The sequence below is a fragment of the Hyperolius riggenbachi genome, chromosome 8, assembly GCF_040937935.1.
Source record: "Hyperolius riggenbachi isolate aHypRig1 chromosome 8, aHypRig1.pri, whole genome shotgun sequence".
In the NCBI taxonomy this organism is placed as follows: Eukaryota; Metazoa; Chordata; class Amphibia; order Anura; family Hyperoliidae; genus Hyperolius; species Hyperolius riggenbachi.
In genome coordinates, this window is record NC_090653.1 from 297,684,424 (window position 1) to 297,706,163 (window position 21,740).

Sequence of the window (21,740 nt, forward strand, 5' to 3'; positions counted from 1 at the left end):
CACTTTAAATGGGAGGGGTTATTTAAAGTGTAAAGCGTGGTTATAAAAAGGCCGGGCTATGCAGAAAAACTAAGCAGTGGAGCTAAAACTTTCAGCAAATGGGAGGAGTCAGTAAGCCTTGTGTAGGCATAATACTCACTTACTACGAGACAAGAATGGGGGATTTAGACGCGTGCATTAAAAAAAGGCCCCAGTTGGATAACGAAAGGGCGCCAGTGGATAATGAAATCTGATATCTATAAATAACGAAAAGATATTAGGCTGCTTTCACAGGGAGACGTTACAGGCGCACGTTAGAGCAGCCAGTAACGCAGCCCAACTCACAGTAATGAAAAATCAATGGACTGTTCACAGTGCCCACGTTGCGTTACATTGTAACGCTGCACGTCAGTTGAATGTGCTGCATGCTGTACGTTATGCGTGGCTAAGCCGCGTTAGACTGTTTGCACATGCTCAGTAGTATTGGAGGAGGAGGTCTTTCCTCCTCCTCGGCCAGCCACATGGCTAATTAATATTCACTGCACGGTGTGACGTGCAGTGTTTACTTCCTGGAGCGGCCGCTCTGTGCGGCGATTGGCTGGCGGGACCAGGTGATGCTGCATGCGTCCAAGAGTACGCATCACGGCATCACAGGATGTGTGAAGAGCCGCTTAACGCGGCTCAATGTAACGTCCAGCTACAACCCCACTATGCGCTGCGTTAGGTGCACGATATGCGACCTCTTAGTGGTAAAGTAGCCTTAATGTTAAAAATTGTTCCGTAATTCAACAATACAGCTTAACCCAACTCTGCTCTCACACACACACAACCCCCCCCCCCCCCCCGTGGTGCCTACCCCTAACCATTCCCCCTGGGTGGTGCCTAACCATAACCACTCCCTCGACAGAAACACCCTTTTACACATAGAAACAATAATATCTTTAATTTAAAATCTGTACATACCAACAAAATAATATGATAAAAACTATAACGTTGCAAGCTTCTGAAACGATAACATACTTTAAAAACTTTACTGTTCTAATGTTGTTAACAGAATTTATTGTGGCGCCTTGTTTTCTGCTTTTTTTTCGCAGTATTAACGACAATTGCATTAGAGTTTATGGCGGGGCCCATTTTGTCCACCTTCAGCCGGATCCCCCTTTTCCTGCTCCCATTTAGACTGTTCTAAACAAAACAAATACTGTCTTAGCCTGCCCCCATATGTCACATTAAAAAACCTCATCCTTTTTATCAGCTGTGTAAATTAAAATCAAGTACTGAAATGCAACTTCTATAACAAAGAGCCTCTCTAAGTATTACATAAATTATTGGAAATTCAGTCCTATTTCCTGTAAATGTGAATTGTGATGCAATGTTAACTTATTTAGTAGGAAAATATTCCCTGTGCTGGATTCACCAAAACGACGTGGCGTACCATACAGTACAAAAAGAACCAATAAAAACTGTGGGTTGGACAGAAAAATCTAACTTTTTTTTTTATTATCCGAGTGAGAAATCTAATTGAAATTTAGTCTTTTATTGATATTTGTCGATCAATTTTTGAGAAGATTGAATGGTGCAGGGTAATTTCTTGATTAATAGACTCCACATTTTTTTTTAAGCATTCAATAATTTTTCCCTAATTGGGGAAAAATTTAACACGTGTAATACATTGGTCCTATTTTTCAAACGTCACAATCAATCAGTAAAACATTGATTGTAATTCTCAAGCTTAAGCCAAAGAACCGCTAGATCGGCACAAAGCTGCAGCCACAGTCGTCAGGAGCTGCTGTTGGCTCTACCAAAATAATTTATTGCCAGGCTTTGCACTGCCTCGACTTCAGACTAATTTCTCAGCAGCTGTGCAGCATCTAAGTCGATTTGTACTTTTAGTTCTCAGCAGAACCTTCCAAGTCTGGCTTCCTCCAGTAATCAGGTGAAGAAACTTTTTTTTTATCTTCAGCCAGATTCCACAATGTAGTGAGACTTATAAATAGTTTTTTTTTACTGGCCGGCCTTGCTCTGTTAAAGTGGACCCAAATTAAAAATACAAAAATTCAGAAATAAAATCTATTTTCTAAATTATAATAATAAATAGCAGCCCTTTTTCAGCTGCATGGTGACAAATAAAAAATATTTTACATTTATTGGAGGAACCCCTCCCTTCCTTTCATATTGCCGGGACAGAATCCGGCAGACTGGTGGAGTAGGAGGTGTCTGGCAAAGGAGGAATTGCTAATGGCTGCCACCTGTATAACCCTAGTTATGGAAAGAGAAGAGGGAAAAGCATGCACTGAAATGCTCATAGGCTTGAAGGAATGTTTATTTATCTTTGTATGTGTCAGAGTGCTGCAACTAAATATTCTGAATTAAATAAATGTTTGGTTTGGGTCCACTTTTTAGGCTCACATGCTCCAGAATTCTTACTTTTTCTCCTAGACTTTTAAGCCGCCAGCAAACCAGAAAATACAATAATTCTTACAGTACTTTTCAACTTACTTTTTGGTACATTTTATCTGCAGTGTTGAAAAGTTAATTTAACAGAAGATTAAAAATGATCTCCTAGGAGAAAACTTAGGAGAAAACGTGACTTGACTAAAGGCCCATTAGTATAAATAAAACCACGAGTTTAAAGAGAAACTCCAGCAAAGCGATATGCGAGTTCATCTGATATTAAAGGAGTAGCTTTTTGCAAGAATAAGTAGCTGGTATAACAATATGGCTGCACTTCCTGTGATGTATTAACAATGGGAGTGTATTACTGAGATTCTATTCTTCCCCATCTGGTCACCAAGATGGCAATTATTCTGGCTTGCATGCAAATGATATGCAGCCCAAAATTGGGCAAGTTAAAATCGACATGTCTGTTATATGTGAGGGAGCAGGCTGGAGTTGTACTTTATACTGGTTGAACTCGATGGACGTATGTCTTTTTTCAACCAAAATAACTATGTAACTATGTAGGTTAGTGCGGTTGTTAAAAAAAAAAAGCAGCAATGACTTCGGAGACCCTAATTATTGATGCAACCAGCTGGGGGTTTCTGGTTAATCTTTACTCCTGAGTCCTGTTGCTATGGTTGCAATGAAGCACACTGTAAGGGCTGGTTCAGACGGAGGCTTGCGGAGCGTTTACCGCCAGCGTTCGGGGCTTGGTGTTAAACGCTCCTATTCAAGTGAATGCGAGCGTTTGTACCAAGCTTTCATGCGCGTTTGCATGAACGCAGCGTTTGGGTCCCGATTTTCCCTGGCGTTCAAGGAGCCTCTGGAAGCTACATGTAGGTTAACCGCGACGGGTAATGTCCCCCTAGGGGAAGAAAAAACGCGACCGCATTCGAACGCAACGCGAACGCTGCTGAAAGCCCGAACGCATTGCCGCCGCGACGCCTCCAAACGTCCGTCTGAACCAGCCCTTACTACCTGTCGTGGAAATTATTAGCTGGTTGCTGCTTGTGAGGAACAGATCATTGTTAACAAATTATAAAAATAATTATAGCAGGAGTGGAATGTCCCTCTAAATTACCGTAACGGTAACTAGGCCTAATCAGAGGAGGGCAAGGAGAACACTAGAGTCCCCCTTAAATGTCACCTTAGTCCCTGTCATGACCACAGCGGTCAGCAAGAACATGAAGTGAAGTCTCTCCAACAGGGACACAGACAGCGAAAAAAAACAGGTGATATAGTCCATGCATTCATCCAAAATTGAAACAAAGGTTTCCCATGATGCACTTCCTTAAAGCTATGATATAGATAGGTTTTAAATAATAATAATTATATTATTTTTGAACACCCCACGCTAAACATGTCAGGGTTTACAGTTTTCATACATGGACATTGCTGCTCAAGTTTAGGGCCTCCGAAGTGTTTCCACGTGTACCTTTATCTCCAGAGAACTCCCAGACCTGAGCAGCAGGAAACAGAAGAGGCGTGGCCCTGCTGGAGCTCTGCCCCGCCCCTTCCTGCTGTCAACCAACCAGTGAGAGCACAGTCACAGACAGAAAGGAAGTGGCAGCACAGAGTAGTAGATCACTGAAGTCAAGGCCACGGATTCAGGAGTGTCAGATTACAACTAAAGCAAACTGTTTCAGGCTCACTCGTATAGATAATTTGATACAATCCTGTAAACTCACAGTTATAACATAAGTACCTTAGTGATTCAGTTTTTAGAATTTAAGTATACATTTTCAAAAAAACAATTTGGTTAACTGTGGCTTCTGGCAAAATAAGTACCATATTGTGGCTTCTGGAAGTACCATAATGGTCCCTTTGCCTCTGAGTGTCCAGCGGTGAGATCTTCTGACTGCTGTACCGAGGTCACCTTTGATCTGTAAGTTTCCCATAATGTAGATCAACTATGAGGAACCCAACTATGACCTGATGACCTCTTTCTTACGGCCGGGCCGTGTGGGAGGAGGAGAAAAGATCGAAGCACCTGAAACCTTGCTGCTGGAGTGTCATAGTTATGTGGAGTATGATTTACCTCAGGACGTTCTTCCCCAAACAGTCCCGTAGGTGGATATGTGACAAACTGCCCTGGAACCTCTCTCAAGAAACGTTCCTTTCACTGGCAACATTTATTGGCTCCAAGTCACGTCATTTGGCCCTGCTTTGATATGCGTCACTTCATGCAACACTTACGTTGCTGAAAAGTTCAATAATACTGTTTCGGCACCGAGGAGCGCATGATTGGAATACTGAAGACTTCAATGGGCTTTTGCCATGGCGGTAAAAAAAAAATGTGTTTTTCAAAACCTTTCACCATTCTGTGCAGTTTTTGAGTGATGTCATTTGTCTTCTGCCAAGACTGAAGTTTTCGATCCTTCATGTTCCTTCACTTTGTGCTGACAGAGTATTTGTGGAATATTCTTGACTCATGGTTTGAGCCCTCCTCTTCAGAAATACAGATAGAGGTCCGTCAGTGTGTGGATGGAGTCCATGAGTCGCACGTGTTCTCATAGCTGCGTCTCGTCCCTGGTCTCTGGATTGGCCACCTGCTCCGTCCTGTAGCTGTTACCGGTCTTCCTGCTGTGGGTGTCATTGGCTACGTGAGCCAAGGGGTCCGACCTGATGAGATATCTAGTGGGTAAAAGACAGAACATGTTGAAAAAATTACCGTATATCCTTGAATAAATGTCGCCGTGTGTTATGGCCGTGCAGCACACTTTGAAAGCTGCAGTGGTTTGAATTGTAAAATATAGCCTGGCCACTAGGGGGGTGTATGGCTACAGTCCTCAAGTGGTTAACCTCCCTGCCGTTCTGATTATTTGCGGCGCACGGCCGCGGGAGGTTTTTTTTTGCTATATATATATTTTTTTTTTATAGCATGTAGCTAGCCTAGCTACATGCTTCCCCCCCTCCCTTCGCTATCCCACCTACCCCTCCGATCCCCGCCGGCGCAAATACCCAACAGGAAATCCCGTTCTGAACGGGATTTCCTGTATGGGCTTCCCCCGTCGCCATGGCGACGATCGGACTGATGTCATGACATCAGAGGGAGTCCCGATCCACCCCATAGTGCAGCTTGCCGGTGATTGGCCAGGCTGCGCAAGGGGTCTGCAGAGGAAGGGCCCTCTTTCGCGTCGGGTAGCGGCGATCGGAACAAACACGCAGCTAGCAAAGTGATAGCTGCGTGTTTGAAAAAAAAAATTATGCAAATCGGCCCACCAGGGCCAGAGCAATCCTCCGCGGTGGCATAGCCCGAGCTCAGCTCGGGATTACCGCCAAGGAGGTTAATGGGCTTCAACATTTCCACCAAGCAGCCGGTCTCACCCATTTCTCTAATATTCCCCCTTTATTGGTATTTCTGGTCAAATGTTTCGAGTTTTTTGGGGTTCTTTTTAGTTTTTCTTTGTACTGTTTTTCCAGCGTTTGTCTTTTATCAGCGCAGCAGCCCCACGTTTCCCATTTGGTTGTGTAAGAAATAATAATAATAATTCAGGCTAAATACTATCTACAGGATTTTAAATTATGTTTAAGTTTTTCATTTTTCAGGCTTTAATGTTTTCCCCCTGAAGAGAAAAAAAATTGGAAAACTAGCGTATAATTTATATATTTTTGTTTAAATCCCACAGATACATTTTCCCAACTTTTCTTTAGTATTTGATAACTTTCTCAAATTTTATTATTTTGCTCATGGGGGGAAAAAAAATAATCAATGGGAATTTTGTTTTTTAATGTAAAACATATTTCAGAGTTTTTGCTATTTTTCTTCATTGCCGGATAAATTTCTCCTACTTCAAAGGACACCTGAAGTGAGGGAATATGGAGGATGACCTATTTATTTCCTTTTAAACAATGCAGATTGCCTGGCTGTCCTGCTGATCCTCTGCCTCTAATAGTTTTAGCCATAGCTCCTGAACAAGCATGCAGCGGATCAGGTGCTCTGACTGAAGAGTGACTGGATTAGCTGGCATGCTTGTTTCTGGTGTGTGATTCAGACACTACTGCAGCCAAAGAGATCAGCAGGACAGCCAGGCAACTGCTATTGTTTAACAGGAAATAAATATGGCAGCCTCCATATCCCTCTCATTCCAGGGGTGCTTTAATCTCAGGCCCCATTTGTATTGCCTATGGAATCTATGAGGACTAGAGATGGCCCGAACGGTTCCAGGTGAACTTTGGGTGGTTCGCCTTCGCATGCGAACGCAAACTTTCCCGGAAGTTCGGTTCGCTCCCATAGTGCACCATTAGGGTCAACTTTGACCCTCTACATCACAGTCAGCAGGCCTGTTGTAGCCAATCAGGCTACACTCCCTCCTGGAGCCACTCCCCCCCTCCTATAAGGCAGGCAGCGCCGGTTATTATAGTGGTTCGTGTCCTTGTAGTAATTAGTGAAGGGACAGCTGCTGGCAGACTCTCATAGGGAAAGATTAGTTAGGCTCTTGTTAGCTTGCTTCTGGCTGATATTCCTAAAATAGCACCCCACAACAGCTCTTTTGAGAGCTAATCTTTTTCTTGTGCTTTTTTTTTTCCTCCCTCCCTCCCTCCCTTCCTCTCTCCTCCGGTCTTGTCTTGTTTTCCAGGGATTTGTAGGATGTCAAAAGCCAGCTTACATACATTGGCCAGGAATCGAACCCAGGTCAGCTGCTTGGAAAGCAGCTATGCTCACTACTATACCACCAACGCTACATGCTGAAACTTCTTGGAGCAGACTTACTTCCTCCCTCCAAAAGACACACATACATCCCCATAAAATCATTCAACAGCAACTGCAAGCACAGTCTTTGTGGCACAATTGGTTAGCGTGCTTGGCTGTTAACCAAAAGGTTGGTGGTTCAAGCCCACCCAGGGACAGCCTTGCCTTTTGCATTCAACAGTTGTCCAAAATGAACCCCAGATAGCCATGTAGAATCATCTCTTTCTCTCTCTGGCCTTGAACCACCAACCTTTCGGTTAACAGCCAAACACGCTAACTGATTGCACCACAGAGACTGTGCACGCGGTTGTTGCTAAACGATTTTATGTGGATGCATGTGTGTGTTGTGGAGGGAGGAAAAAAGTCTGCTCCAAGAAGTTTAACGCCACTTTAAACAAAACCTGTATATATCAAATTTCTACATATATTTCTATGATCCTTTCATGATGACAAAGGCCAGAATGGGAGAAGGGAGGAAGGGAGGAAGGGAGGGAGGAAGTAGGGGATTACACTCCCTGATTGATGTATGCACATGCAAGATGTGTGAAAGCACTTTAGGCCTGGTATTTAGCAATCAATGTGATTTCTGCTGCTAAAACGCTGCTTTGAGTCAAATCCAGATTTTTTTTCCCGGGACTTTTGGCGTCCATCCCACTCATCCATGCCCCCCTCCAGGTGTTAGACCCCTTGAAACATCTTTTCCAACACTTTTGTGGCCAGCATAATTTTTTCTAGTTTTCCAAGTTCGCCTCCCCATTGAAGTCTATTGTGGTTCGCGAAAGTTCGCGCGAACCGAACTTTTGCAGAAGTTCGTGAACCCGGTTTGCGAACCGAAAATTGGAGGTTCGGGCCATCTCTAATGAGGACAGGAAGTCGGTCCCCAGAACTGACGCTTCCCACAAAGGTGGCTTCCTGTACCACATGACTAGAGGACAGCCAATGAGAGCATCTCGGCAAGGCTGGAGGGGGCGGGCACAATGTACAGTTCAGTCAGTGGTGGAAATGGTCGGTAAAAAGCGAATATTTAATGCAAATTTTTATTTAAATTGTTTGCAAATTCTTGGCGTTTGGAATTGGAGCGATGAAGTACAACAGCTCACGGTTTGGATTCGTGAAATTCAAAGCAGCTTAAATTTACATAAAATCTTCATTAAGTTAAAATTAGTAGCATCTCATTGACTGACTGTACTTCGCAGAGGTGATCAGAGATGGCATTTTTGTGTCTGCAATGAGCAGCTTACAGAGTCACATTGGCGGTTTTTACTTACACGATATCGTGCAGTTCCAGCCGCGTGTCTGGAGGGGGGTTGATCAGGACGTACGATAACGTGTTCTGATGATCGTTCATTTCATCTGTGACAGAAGACAGCAAAGAAAGAAGCCATGTTATTGTCTGGTATCGGCCCCGTGGGGTGCCAGGGTCATGTGTGGCATGCCACGTGGGTGGCAAAGAGGGGCAGTGCCACATGGGTGACATAGAGGGGCAGTGCCACGTGGGTGGCAAGAAGAGGCAGTGCCACATGGGTGACATAGAGGGGCAGTGCCACATGGGTGACACAGAGGGGCAGTGCCACATGGGTTTCTGTGTATGAACAGCATTTTAAAAACAATTCAAATAAATATATTTCAGTCAATAGCCATATAATCCATGCCCCAAAACAGCACTGACCTGAACCTGAGGCGAACCTCAGCTAAGACAACTCATACTTACCTAACAGGGAGCCTCTGGGTCCTGTAGAGGATCCCATCCCTCCTCCGGGACCCCCGTTGCCGCTCATGGACCTCCGCTGCCGCTTGTGGACCCCTCTGAAGAAATCTGACAAGGGTTTGCTGGAATGAAGATTGAGGCCCGCAGTGGCGTAGCTAAGAAGCTGTGGGCCCCAGTGCAAGTTTTTCATTGGGGCCCCCTCAGTTTGGTATAAATAGCAATCAATCAAGGACAACCCCAGTGTCAGAGGTGCAAGAAGGGCTGGGGAACAGTGTGTTACTGATCACTACTATTCAAAGCATCTATAGAAGTGATTATTACCAGCACAGGACCAATAAAGAGCTAATTCTGTGCTTGATGGTGGGCCCCAAGGGGCCCCTGTAGCTCAAGGGCCCCGATGCAGTCGCTACCTCTGCACCCCCTATTGCTACGCCACTGGAGGCCAGGCTCCTCTGATGTACGGCCTCCTCTGCACAGTAAGCTGGAGCTGCTGGTGTACAGAAGGGAGCGCAGCCTGGATCTACAGGAGGGTCCCAGCAAGCGGAGGCGGTGAGGGCGACATTGGAGGCCTCTACAGTATCCAGAAACTTCCCTCTTCTTCTGTAAGTATGTGTTTTCTTACCAAAGGTTTGCATCAGGTTCTCTTTAAAGAGAACCAGAGATGAAGCATCCTCTTGTATTTTACCTTATAAATCAGTGGGAACATGACAGTAAACACCTAATCTGCTCTTTGTTACATTGTTCTCTGTTTAATTTGCCTGTTATCACCTCTAAGATAAGAATCCCGACTAAGCAGTCGGTCTGGCTTTGCTACAGAATAATTATAGCTGAGACTGTGTTCTTTGCTGTCTTCAAGTCCAAGCCTGCCCCCTGCTGGCTTTGCTCAGGAATCATTATAGCTGAGTCATTATAGCAAAGCCAGACTCAATGCTCAGTCCGGGATTCTTATCTCAGCTAGATAACAGACACTTTTAGCAGTGAGGATGGAACAGAGAGCATGGTAAATGTTTTCTCTAATGTTCCCACTGATTTCTATGGTAAAATACATAAGGGTGCTTCGTCTCTGGTTCACTTTAAAGTCATTTCCAAAGGCCAAATAATCCCGTCCCAAGTATCCTTACTTGTAAACATTACACCAATCACAGTGAACTAGCAAAATTCAAATCGAACCAATCACCATTACCTCCTCTGGAGGACCTGATGGGAGACTGAATGCAGATTGGGCACAGATCATGTGACACCAGATGACGTACGGGGAAAGAGAGGATGTCTACAAGAATACGAATGCCGGTCGTGTTATCAATATTATCATCCTTACCTTGACGATTTAAGGAAACCCCTCCCCCCCCCACATTGCGCTTTGCATGGAAGCGGAGATATTTGCGTAACATTGACTATCTTTAGTCATGAGCTGCATACAAGTAAATCCTACGCCCTGTTTTCTGATTGGTTTGGTGCTATAAATGTCGTGGAAATGAGAATTTGTATACAGCACATGCCTTCAGTGGAACGTTAGCAAGTAGCGATGAGTGTTCAAATGTGGAAAGCTTTGGATCAGAAATCTTTACATATGTGGATCATAGCATGGGGGGGGGGGGCCTTGTTACATTCCAACTCTCCGATACTCACTCCTCCTCAGCCAGAATCTGATTGGCTGGATTTCCTCCTTCACAGCCAGAAGAAGGAAGTATCAGAGATCTGGAATGTGGCATGGAGCGCAGTGGTCCGCATGCATAAAGATTCAGTTTCTGATGCAAAGCATTCGGAGCACATCCCTTATAGCAAGCATGTTCCAGAAATCACTAGAAAAAGGAGAAGAACAGGCATGTCTGCCCAATGATCTCAAGTAATCCTCTGACAGTCGCATTGTGAGCATTAATAGCTGGATTTGCACATCAAGCGAAGATATGAGATTATTTCACACAACTTCAGAAAGATTTTAGGAAAAACCACATATAAGAAAACAGCTCATCTCTCCAACATCAGAAAAATGAACCGCTTCTATATTTCCAAACCTGCTTCAGTCACCTGGATACAAAAGTCAACACATATTATAAGTGCACTTATCCAATACACAGGGGGATAAATCAGAGGTAATCAGCGTACACAGAAAGAGGAAAGTCTGGAAGGATAGTGAGTTTAGTGGGAGAGAAATGACTGAAGAGAGGAATGATCCATTCTTTGGTGTATGGAAAGAGTTACGAGCAGACAGGTGACAAATACAGAGGATTCGGTGATCGTGAAAGTCTCCTCAGATCGCTTATTGCAAGTCGTTGCCCCCTTCCCCCCCCCCCCCTCGCACTATATATGTGACATCACTTCCTCCAGGACCCTCAAATACAAATTAGGTTTACAATCAGACTTCCCAAGGCCGGAGAACTGAAGAGACACGAATCATTTTACTGAAAGTCAAAAAATAAAACAAAGTTGTCATTAAATAGCAAAATTATAAAAAAGAAAATCGCAATTCTCTATCACAGTAGACCGACTACTCACAGCTCAGGCAGGGACCATATGTGCAGGAATCGTGTACATTTTGCCACGCACGGCTGGACTGGCCATGGAATTTGATGGCCCCACTCCGGAATCCACGACGTTACCGTTCATTCACATTTTTTTAAGCATTTTGAAATCTTACATCATATAGAAAAAATTGTGGAATAAGCTTGAAAAATCACAGGTGGAAAACGTGATCACAAACAGGAACGCACTGCAGCGGGGACCCGGAAATCACAGGGAAAGAGCCCCCTGCAAGCGTGTTCCCTGCCTCAGGGAATAAAGAGTTGTCTGTATTGCATGCTAAATTCCTGCAGAAGGTACCGGTAATTTTTTTATGTTTGCAACAGATCTGCTTTATCTCAAATTTATTCAAGAATTATTTGTGTTTATGTGACTGAGAAGAGAATTGAAACCTGAAAAATTAGAATTTCGTGCAAAAGTGCATTTGTCAGTAATTCAACTTTCTGTAAAAGGTGAAACTAATAAATGAAATAGACTCATTACATGCAAAGCAAAACATTTCACACCTTTATTAATTACAATTTTGATGATTATGGCTTACTGCTAATGAGAACCCCCGAAATCTCACTCCATTAGAATATTGTGAAAAGGTTCAATATTCTCGGTTCAAAGTGTCAGACACTAATCAGCTAATACATTCAAAACACCTGCAAAGACAAGACAAGATAAATAACATTTATATTGCGCTTTTCTCCTTGCGGACTCGAAGCGCCAGAGCAGAGCAGCAGCCACTAGGGCGCGCTCTATTGGCAGTAGCAGTGTAAGGGAGACTTGCCAAAGGTCTCCTACTGAATTAGTGCTGGCTTACTGAACAGGCAGAGCCGAGATTCAAACCCTGGTCTCCTGTGTCAGAGGCAGAGCCCTTAACCATTACACCATCAGCCAACTGCTTCCTATTTCATATATTAGCTTCACCTTTGAAGTTGAATTACTGAAATATATGGACTTTTGCACAATATTCTAATTCTTCGAGTTTCCCCTGTAGGACGTCTGCTGCCTACAAAATAATTTCCCAAAAAGCATTACGGTCTCTCGGAAAAAACACGCCCTTCGAATCCAGGGAGGGCTTCACAACTAATCATCGGTAACTTGGATTCTGTTATTTGTATTTACATTTCTTAAACTGGCCAATTTAACGGTACAATTGAATTAAAATTTCCACCCCTCCCAATCGAGCAATTATAAAATATTTCTAAAAAATTAATAAAAAACCATCATCTGAAATTATTTTATCAGATATTTTGATGCACTCGATCATTTTTTCAAATAAGCGTAAAATAAATTGAACAAGTGATTGTCCCGTATATTAGACACTAGAATTTTTTTTTAACCTTTGTTATTTAGCGGAATTAAAAAAATATACATTTTATTTTATTCCAGGCGAAAGAAAATGATCAAATAATTATCAAACACCACAGATTATCCATATACTTTATGTTTGATGGGCAATTTCCCTTTATAGAAATTGTGAATGTTTATTTCACCCCATTTTTATTTCATTATTTTTGCTACAAGCGAAAAAAAAATGATGATATTATGATTTGTATGTGTAGTACAGCTAAGAAATAAAACATTAAGGTCAGATACATCAGTCTAATTGTTTCTAGTGCAGGAAGAGTTGAGAAACTCCAGTTGTTATCTCTATGCAAAAAAGCTATTAAGCTCTCCGACCAACTTGGTCGTGGAGAGGGCTGTTATCTGACTTTTATTATCTCAACTGTAATTGAACTGTTTACTTTTTCTCTAGCAGAGGAGAGTTTATTACTTCACAGACTGCTCTGAAAGACTCATTTTGAATGCTGAGTGTTGTGTAATCTGGACATATTATAGAGTGATGCAATGTTAGAAAAAACACTATATACCTGAAAATAAAAGTATGAGAATATTTTCTTTGCTGCTAATCTTCTAGTAATTATTCATAGTACACAACCAATTCATTATATCATATATTTTTTTTCGCTTCAGTGTCTCTTTAAAGTTAATTTTTGCTGTATATGTTTTTTTAAATAAAGAAAAAATAGAAATGATTCCCTGTTTATTGCTGTGCAATGGGAAGCGTTTCTGCTACACAGAGGGTCTGGATTGTTAGTTCCTGAGTCTGCAGACTTGGCTAATGTAACAGTGGTGAATATTTTATATTGCTGCACTTAGATATTTTGTGCCAGAAGAATTTCTCCTCTGATCTGCAAGTAACATGCCAAAAACAACAACAAAATCTGAGTATTCAATTTTTTGGTACTTATCCGTTAGCCGGGCGTATCCTCTAGGTGGCGACAAAACTCCACCAGAGTTACATCTTTCCCTACAATCCATGTCGGCCTGGAGGGGGAATAGTAATTAGCGCCACCTGCCGGATGCGCCCGGCTAACGGATAAGTACCAATTTTTTATATTTCAGGTTTTCTTGATTTAAAAAATGCTTTTATTTTTACATATAATTTTTTTGAGTACTTTAGACAAAATAAAAATATTGAATGCACTACAAATTATCTAGGCCTAAACCTATTTTTTTCTCTCTCACAAAGTGATCGTTAGGAAGAACATTGCTGGTCTGCTTTCATGTTAATTTTTAATCTCCACTCACCTGCTGCACCCATTACCAGAGGCTCCTCCCCTGCTGGATTCTTCTATCTCTCAGGGGCTCTGGTGGTGAGGGGGATACCAACTCTGCACACCTGACCCACCAATTACCAGTGGCCTCCCTCTCTAGATTGGATTCTATCCATCAGGGACCACGATAGTTATATCTCTGCCCTTGTGATGTTGCAGCCCTGGAACACCTGATGCTCACATTACAAGGGTATTTATTTTAGCCGTTGCTCCGCCTTATTCAATCAGCCCCATAGAGCAGTGTTTCCCGAACCTGTTCTTATGACTCCCCAATGGTGCATGTTTTGCAGGAAGGTGCGTAATTAGTGTCTCCGATACTTGGAACCCACCTAGCCGAGACACTAATTACCCCACCTGTGCATAGGGGAGGCTGCATGCACAACATGCACCGCTGGGGAGGCACAAGGACAGGTTCGAGAAACACTGCATTACAGTCTAAAGCACAGTTGTTGAACTCCAGTCCTCAAAGAGCCGTATCCGTATCCATGCCAGTGCTTGGGAAGAAGTGAGAAATGGGTACTACTTGATGAAGCACGCCTTTCCTGATTCACTCCCATCTATTAATCTAAGCTGTGGTAATAATGTGTGAGGACCTTGGGCCTCCAGGACTGGAGTTACCATCCCTGGTCTAAACTGAGGCAATATTCAGTTACACCCCTTCCCCGGCAATATGTCCTATAGAGTAAGATCCATACATTGCATCTTAGCATGTGAACAATTGGCAGAGCAACTGTCCTGGACATCGGAGGCAGTAGTGCTATTGGTGGCCTTGCAATAAGATCTCTGAAAGGGAGAGAGAAGGTTAGGAGAATGGAGACACATGAGGGGGTTAGCATGGTCACATGACGGGATTAGCATGGTCACATGACAGCGTTGTATAGTCACATGACGTGTGCCTGTTATTCAGGGTAAAGGCCGGTTGGGCATTGCAGCCAGTTCTTCTCCATGGAAGAAGCTTCAGACCTGATGAACTCATGCAGTGAGCCTTGTCCAACCCAAGCCGTATATTGCCAGAAACCACCGGGCCAATATGCCGACTCCGCACCGCTGATCAGAAGACAGAGGACCAAGACAACCTGCAAACCGGGGCAATACAAAGGGCAGATAGGACTAAAAAGACACAGGAGGTCATCTGTGGAAGGTGCATGTCAAAACAATCAGCTGTTCAAGGGATACAAGCTGCTGAAATCCAGTGAGAATGGAACCTGAAATGGACTCCAGGGATTCTTACTGGTCAGTGAAGCCACTAAGCAACAGTAAACCTGAGACAATTGTAGCAAAAGGATATATACTTACCTGGGGCTGCCTTCATCCCTCTGTAGTCCGTCAGCTCCCTCCCTGTCAGGGTCCTCTCAGTTCCCTACGTTGTGCTGCTGTGAAGTCCGTGATCCAGCAAGGTTGCAGGTCACTGCACATGCCTGATTACCCCCCCCCCCCCCCCCTCCAATCACTCTCCGATGTTCAGGAGCATTCTATGCAAGCACAGTTACAGTCTTGATCAACCATGCATACGCAGCCAAGGGAACGCTATCAGGGGGTGTGTGTGTGTGGCCTCTGGAACCACACATGCATAGCAGTTGGCGACTCAGCCGAGTCAAAGACTTTCCAGGGCTGGCAGTGGTACAATGGAGAAGACTGGGAGATCGAGGGAGCAGACTTTAGGGGGGCTGGAGAAGCCCAGGTAAGTATAAATCCTTTTGTTTCGTCTCAAGTACAATTTAAGGACCAATAGCGAGGCCAAGAAAGTGGAAAAGGAGAAACAAAGCAGAAGCCAAACTACTCTATGGAGGGTCCCTAACTCCTACCACCCAATAGTGACCTCCCACCTCCAGAGCAAGCTGTTGTTTTAGATGGTGTACTGGCTAAGGCTGTTGCCTTTGATGTAGGGTTTGAGCCTTTGACTAGGGTTAAAATGCCAGCTCAAGCCAGCACATAAAACAGTAAGGAGTCTCTGAGCAAGACTCCCTAATGCTCCTCGTCGCACGTAGGGTGCTCCCTAAGTGGCTCCCAGGAGTGTGTCTTGTTGTGGTCACCCTTGTTATGGGTGAGGAGGAGTCATGGTATCTTAAAACAACCCCCTTCTTACAATCGCACTATGCTCATTACTTGACCGCTATATCAATTGTTGGTGAGGGTTGTTGGTTGACATCTCTATCATGCTGTACAACCTTTGTTGATCCTTTGGTGAAGTCCTGCTTCAAGGGCAACACATGCAAGGCAGTTAGTGGTATATGACAGCATTGGGTTTCTGTTCCCATTTAACGAAACAAGTGTAGATGCTGGGGAAATCTGAACGGTGTACCCCTAAGTGATATTACATGTAGGGGGATTCCACCACCTGACTAGGCATATCCCCCCAGGTTCAGCGGTCTAGAGCTGGTGGCTGGATGAACATTACCATCACCAGACTCCTTAACAGGTTGTAGCACGATAATTGGAGTACGTATAGGTACACCGCCGGTGAGCTGGGGGCAGGGTGAGCTGAATGACGACTGTCCCTGCTTCCACTCAAATTCCTGGCCGTGTTAAATACTATTCCCCATCCGAGTCATCGCAACTCAAAGGGAGAAGTACTGGGGTCTGGTGATTGCCAGAATCCCGGATTACCCGTACTCACCCCGCGCACTACAGCTATAGCAGTGTTCAGCTTCGGCACTCAGAGCTGAGCACCAAAACCACCTGCTTCACAATGGTATTTTGTATATGTCTCAGTATTTTTGAATGCATACCTAATAAAGGTTCTGTTTTAGTACAAAAAGGGAGTATTTGGCATGCTGAGTCTTGTATCCGCTTGTAGCTTTTTTCGGGTGTTCAGGAGTCCGTGACGCTGCTGGCCTCTCAGATGAGGATGAGTCGCTCTCACCCGATACCTTCTGTCCCTGCCCAATGGGGGGACCACTTGCCTCCCACCTCTCCATAGAGCACAGCACACAGCTAAAGTGCCACCTGATCAGTAATGATCACCCAGACGAGCAATGGAGAAGTTTTGATGTGCCGTTTCCACATCGGCTAACCGGTGTCATTTTTAGGCATCTGCTCGGTTTGCGTTGCCCCGGCCCGTGACTGCTGTATGATTTTGGGGCTGGCCAATATACCATGCTAGCGTGGACACTTCCATGAAACCATGTCGGGGCCATTCTGGAAAAGTGAGCGCGTCAATGGATGAAAATGCCAACGTTTCAGCAACATGTCCGCCTTCTGCAGACCACCTGAAACCTCTCATGGCACTGAAGGGACCGCCTTACTCATCTGCCATCATTCAAATCGGGTTTAGAGTGAAAATTCATCCTCTGCTTTATAATGTTTAAAAAAAGATATATTTTTAACATTTAAAGTGCAAATAAATAACCTAGAGTGGTTTAGAATGAATTATGTTTCCCCCACAATAAAACGGGTGTAAACTTTTCAATCCTTAATCAACCCTAGGAATTTAAAGTATATTTTTTAGTTGGAATTGGGGCTAAAAGTCATGCTTTTAGGAGTTGGTGATCTTCATAAACTGAATAACTGACATCCTATACTAGGAGCTCTGCCCCGCCTCTTTCTGCCAGCCACTCATTGTGCGGTCTGCGGAGGAGGGCTTTATGTGGGTGGTTCTCTGTCTGTACATAGGTCTGTGGGTGGTTCTCGGTCTGTACACAAGTCTGTGGAGGAGGACTGTATGTGGGTGGTTCTGTCTGTACATGGGTCTGTGTAGGAGGACTGAATGTGGGAGGTTCTCTGTACACAGGTCTGTGGGGGAGGACTTTGTGGGGGATTCTCTCTGTACGCGGGTCTGCAGAGGAGAGCTGTAGGTGGGCAGTTTTTTGTCTGTACACGGGTCTGCAGAGGAGGGCTGTATGTGGGCGGTTCTCTGTCTGTACGCGGGTCTGCAGAGGAGGGCTGTATGTGGGTAGTTCTGTCTGTACATGGGGATGCAGAAGAGGGCTGTATGGGGGTAGTTCTGTCTGTACATGGGGATGCAGAGGAGGACTTTATGTGGGCAGATCTCTCTGTATACGTGTCTGCGGAGGAGGGCTTTATGTGGGCGGTTCTCTCTGTACACAGGTTTTTGGGGAGTACTTTATCTGGATGGTTCTCTCTACATGGGTCTGTGGAGGAGGACTGTAGGTGGGCATTTCTCTGTCTGTACACAGGTCTGCAGAGGAGGGCTTTGTGTGGGCGGTTCTCTCTGTACACGGGTCTGTGGAGGAGGGCTTTATGTGGGCGGTTCTCTCTGTACACGGGTATGTGGAGGAGGGCTTTATGTGGGTGGTTCACTGTACACGGGTCTGCAGGGGAGGACTGTATGTGGGTGGTTCTGTCTGTACACGGGTCTGCAGGCGAGGACTGTATGTAGGTGGTTCTGTCTGTACACAGGTTTGTGGGGAGAACTTTATGTGGGCGGTTCTCTGTACACAGGTCTGTGAAGGAGGACTGTAGGTGTGCATTTCTCTGTCTGTACACAGGTCTGTTGAGGAGGGCCTTATGAGGGAGGTTCTGTACACGGGTCTGCTGAGGAGGGCTTTATGTGGGTCACAGGTCTATGAGCACAGGTCTGTGAAGGCGTGCTTTAGGTGGGCGGTTCTCTGTCTGTGCACAGGTCTGTGGAGGAGGGCTTTATGTGGGCGGCTCTCTGTACACAGGTCTGCAGAGGAGGGCTTTATGTGGGTGGTTTTCTCTGTACACGGGTCTGCAGGGGAGGACTGTATGTGGGTGGTTCTGTCTGTACACAGGTTTGTGGGGAGGACTTTATGTGGGCGGTTCTCTGTACACAGGTCTGTGAAGGAGGACTGTAGGTGGGCATTTTTCTGTCTGTACACAGGTCTGTTGAGGAGGACGGTACTTATCCGTTAGCCGGGCGCATCCTCTAGGTGGCGACAAAACTCCACCAGAGTTACATCTTTCCCTACTATCCATGTCGGCCTGGAGGGGGGAATAGTAATTAGCGCCACCTGCCGGATGCGCCAGGGCTAACGGATAAGTACCAGGAGGACTTTATGTGGGCGGTTCTCTGTCTGTACATGGGTCCGCGGAGGAGGGCTACATGTGGGTGGTTTTCTGTCTGTACACAGGTCTGCAGAGAAAGACTGTAGGTTGGTGGTTCTCTGTATGTACATGGGTCTGCGGAGGTGGACTTTATGCGGGTTGTTCTCTGTCTGTGCACAGGTTTGTGGAGGAGGGCTTTATGTGGGCGGTTCTCTGTCTGTGCACGGGTCTGCAAAGGAGGGCTTTATGTGGGTGGTTCTATGAGCACAGGTCTGTGGAGGCGTGCTTTAGGTGGGCGGTTCTCTGTCTGTGCACAGGTCTGTGGAGGAGGGCTTTATGTGGGCGGTTCTCTGTCTGTACATGGGTCTGCAGAGGAGGGCTTTATGTGGGCGGTCCTCTGCCTGTGCACAGGTCTGTGGAGGAGAGCTTTATGTGGGTGGTTCTCTGTCTGTATATGGGTCTGCGGAGGAGGAATGTAAGTGGGCAGTTCTCTGTATGTGTATGAGGAGGACATTATACAAGCGATTCTGGTCCATTGGACAGCCACAGAGGAATGACAAAGTATTAAGTGAATGAATATATGTATTTCAGGGATTTTTTGTGTGTGTAAATATGCATAAAATATGATGCTGATAATTCCAAGTTGATGCAATTTAATGAATCTTGTAAAGGGCAGCTACTGGTTTATATAATCTACATCACCACTGCCTTGCTAAAAACACTGAGGGTAAAGGTGCTGGACTGGCCAAGCATGTCTCCAGACCGTAACCCTATAGATCATCTGTGGGGGGTCCTCATATAGAAGGTGGAGGAGCACAAGGTCTCTAACATCCCCCAGCTTCATCATGGAGGAGGGGAGGAGGATTCCAGTGGCACCTGTGACGCTCTAGTGACCTCCATGCCTGAGTGAGATACAGCAGTGCTGGGGAATAATGGTGGCACACAGAATATTCACACTCTGGACAGAATTGTGTTTGTTTGAAATGTTTGTTGAAGATGCCAGGCTTGGTGGGTAATGGCATCGGATGGAGTTAATGGATAAGCAAGCTTCATGTAAAGTGAATGATAGGTGCTGCCAAGGGCTCCCCTCCCACCCCTCTTGTGGTCTACAAGCTTGAGGCGTGCATGCGGACCCCACATATGCGTCAGTCAGCCGTTTATGGCGTGCCATGTGGTGGGAGAGAGCTGGTTGGCATTTTCATGATCACATTGAGCGCTGAGTCAGAGCTTGACTCCCAAGGAGGAGAATTACCTTGCAAATATCCAAGGTTTACCCGATTCATCACATCACTGGCAGTTAAATTTGATACATCCTCTACAGAAAACATACGAGAAAGGCACAGACATGAACAAAAGAGAGAGAGAGACAAGTCAGCAAGAGGCTCAGCTAAGAATAAGAGCACCCCCCACCCCCCAAACTTCCCCGCCCCCACACGTTCCGCCATTCTGTGTGAGCCAATGTTTAAAGGGAACCTGAGGCAAGAGGGGTATGGAGGCTGACCTATTTCCTTTTAAACAATACACATTGCCTGGCTGTCTTGTTGATCCTCTCCCTCTAATACAGTACTTTTAGGCATAGCCCCTGAACAAGCATGCTTGCAGATCAGGTGCAGAAGAGATGACAGAGAAGGGGTAATATACTTAATTTTCTGGCGATTTACTTTATCAATTTTTCAGCATTAAGTTTTGTTAAAGAGAACCCGAGGTGGGATTTAATTATGTTAGTGGGGCACAGAGGCTGGTTGTGCACACTAACACCAGCCTCCGTTGCCCCATGGTGTGCCCCCAGGACCCCCCTGTGCGCCGCTATCCCCTCCGCAGTGCTGGCGACACACAGCGTGTCACCAGCACAATGTTTACCTCTCGCCTGTCTGTTAGCGCCGCTCCCCCGCCTCCTCCGTATCGGCGCTACCCGCCTGTGTCCCTTCCCTCCCGCTGATTGGAGGGAAGGGACACGGGTGGGTAGCGCCGATACAGAGGAGGCGGGGGAGCGGCGCTGACAGACAGCTCTTAGGTAAACATTGTGCCAGCACTGCGGGGGTATAGCGGCGCGCAGGGAGGTCCTTGAGACACACGATGGGGCAACAGAGGCTGGTGTTAGTGTGCACAACCAGCCTCTGTGCCCCTCTAGCATAATAAAATCCCACCTCGGGTTCTCTTTAAGATGCTAGCAAGAAGTTTTATTAGATGGTATTTTTATGCTATTTTTTCAAGAAGATTACTACAAGTTTTGACACAGCTCCTATTTACAGCCGAGACTATTTTGGATCCTATTCTACATAAACACAACTGTTCTAATTCTCTTTAGAATGTACTTAGAAGATTGACATTGCTTTGCTATAAAGGCCTGCTGAGATGGAATGTTGTTAGAGGGAAACGCTACTTAGATCTGTTCATATTTTGTATATATGCTGTGTGATAAGCAAATACAATGTTTTATATAAAATCAAATACTGAGTGCTCCGATTCATTTCAATATAACAATCTATAATTAGTATTATAGATGGTTTTATTATATCAACGCATTAAAGGACACCTGAGGTGAAAATAAACTAATGAAGTAAACAATTGTATCTACCCTCCTTCTCCTAAAAATCACCTTTTAAGATATTCCACAGTTTAATTTTATATTAAGTTTTACTGTTTTATTGTTTTTGCTCAATGACACATTCATTGCAGTATGCCAGAGCTAAAATCTATGAACTATTGACCCTTTTCATCTCTTTTCTGCTCTCAGAAGCCATTTTCTGCTGGGAAAGTGTTTTATAGTTGCAATTTCTTATCAGTGAGGGTCGCACTGTAGTCACTTCCTGTCTGAGTCAGG

The 21,740-nt window shown here is 44.9% G+C and overlaps 1 protein-coding gene across 9 annotated transcripts in view; it reads right to left on the bottom strand.

Annotated features, from left to right (window-relative positions):
- Positions 1-882: 882 nt before the first annotated feature.
- The window catches only part of KCNT1 (potassium sodium-activated channel subfamily T member 1), a 489,153-nt gene continuing 468,295 nt past the window's right edge, over positions 883-21,740 (bottom strand). For 6 of the 9 annotated variants that reach the window (XM_068249206.1, XM_068249209.1, XM_068249205.1 and 3 more), the window contains 3 exons: positions 20,169-20,231; positions 8,380-8,464; positions 883-5,052 (listed from right to left, as the gene is read on the bottom strand). In XM_068249206.1, coding sequence (XP_068105307.1) covers positions 4,929-5,052; positions 8,380-8,464; positions 20,169-20,231 — 272 coding nt within the window. In that variant the 3' untranslated portion in view covers positions 883-4,928. The remainder of the gene's footprint in view (positions 5,053-8,379; positions 8,465-20,168; positions 20,232-21,740) is intronic. The other 3 variants (XM_068249213.1, XM_068249212.1, XM_068249207.1) reach the window with 1 other exon arrangement.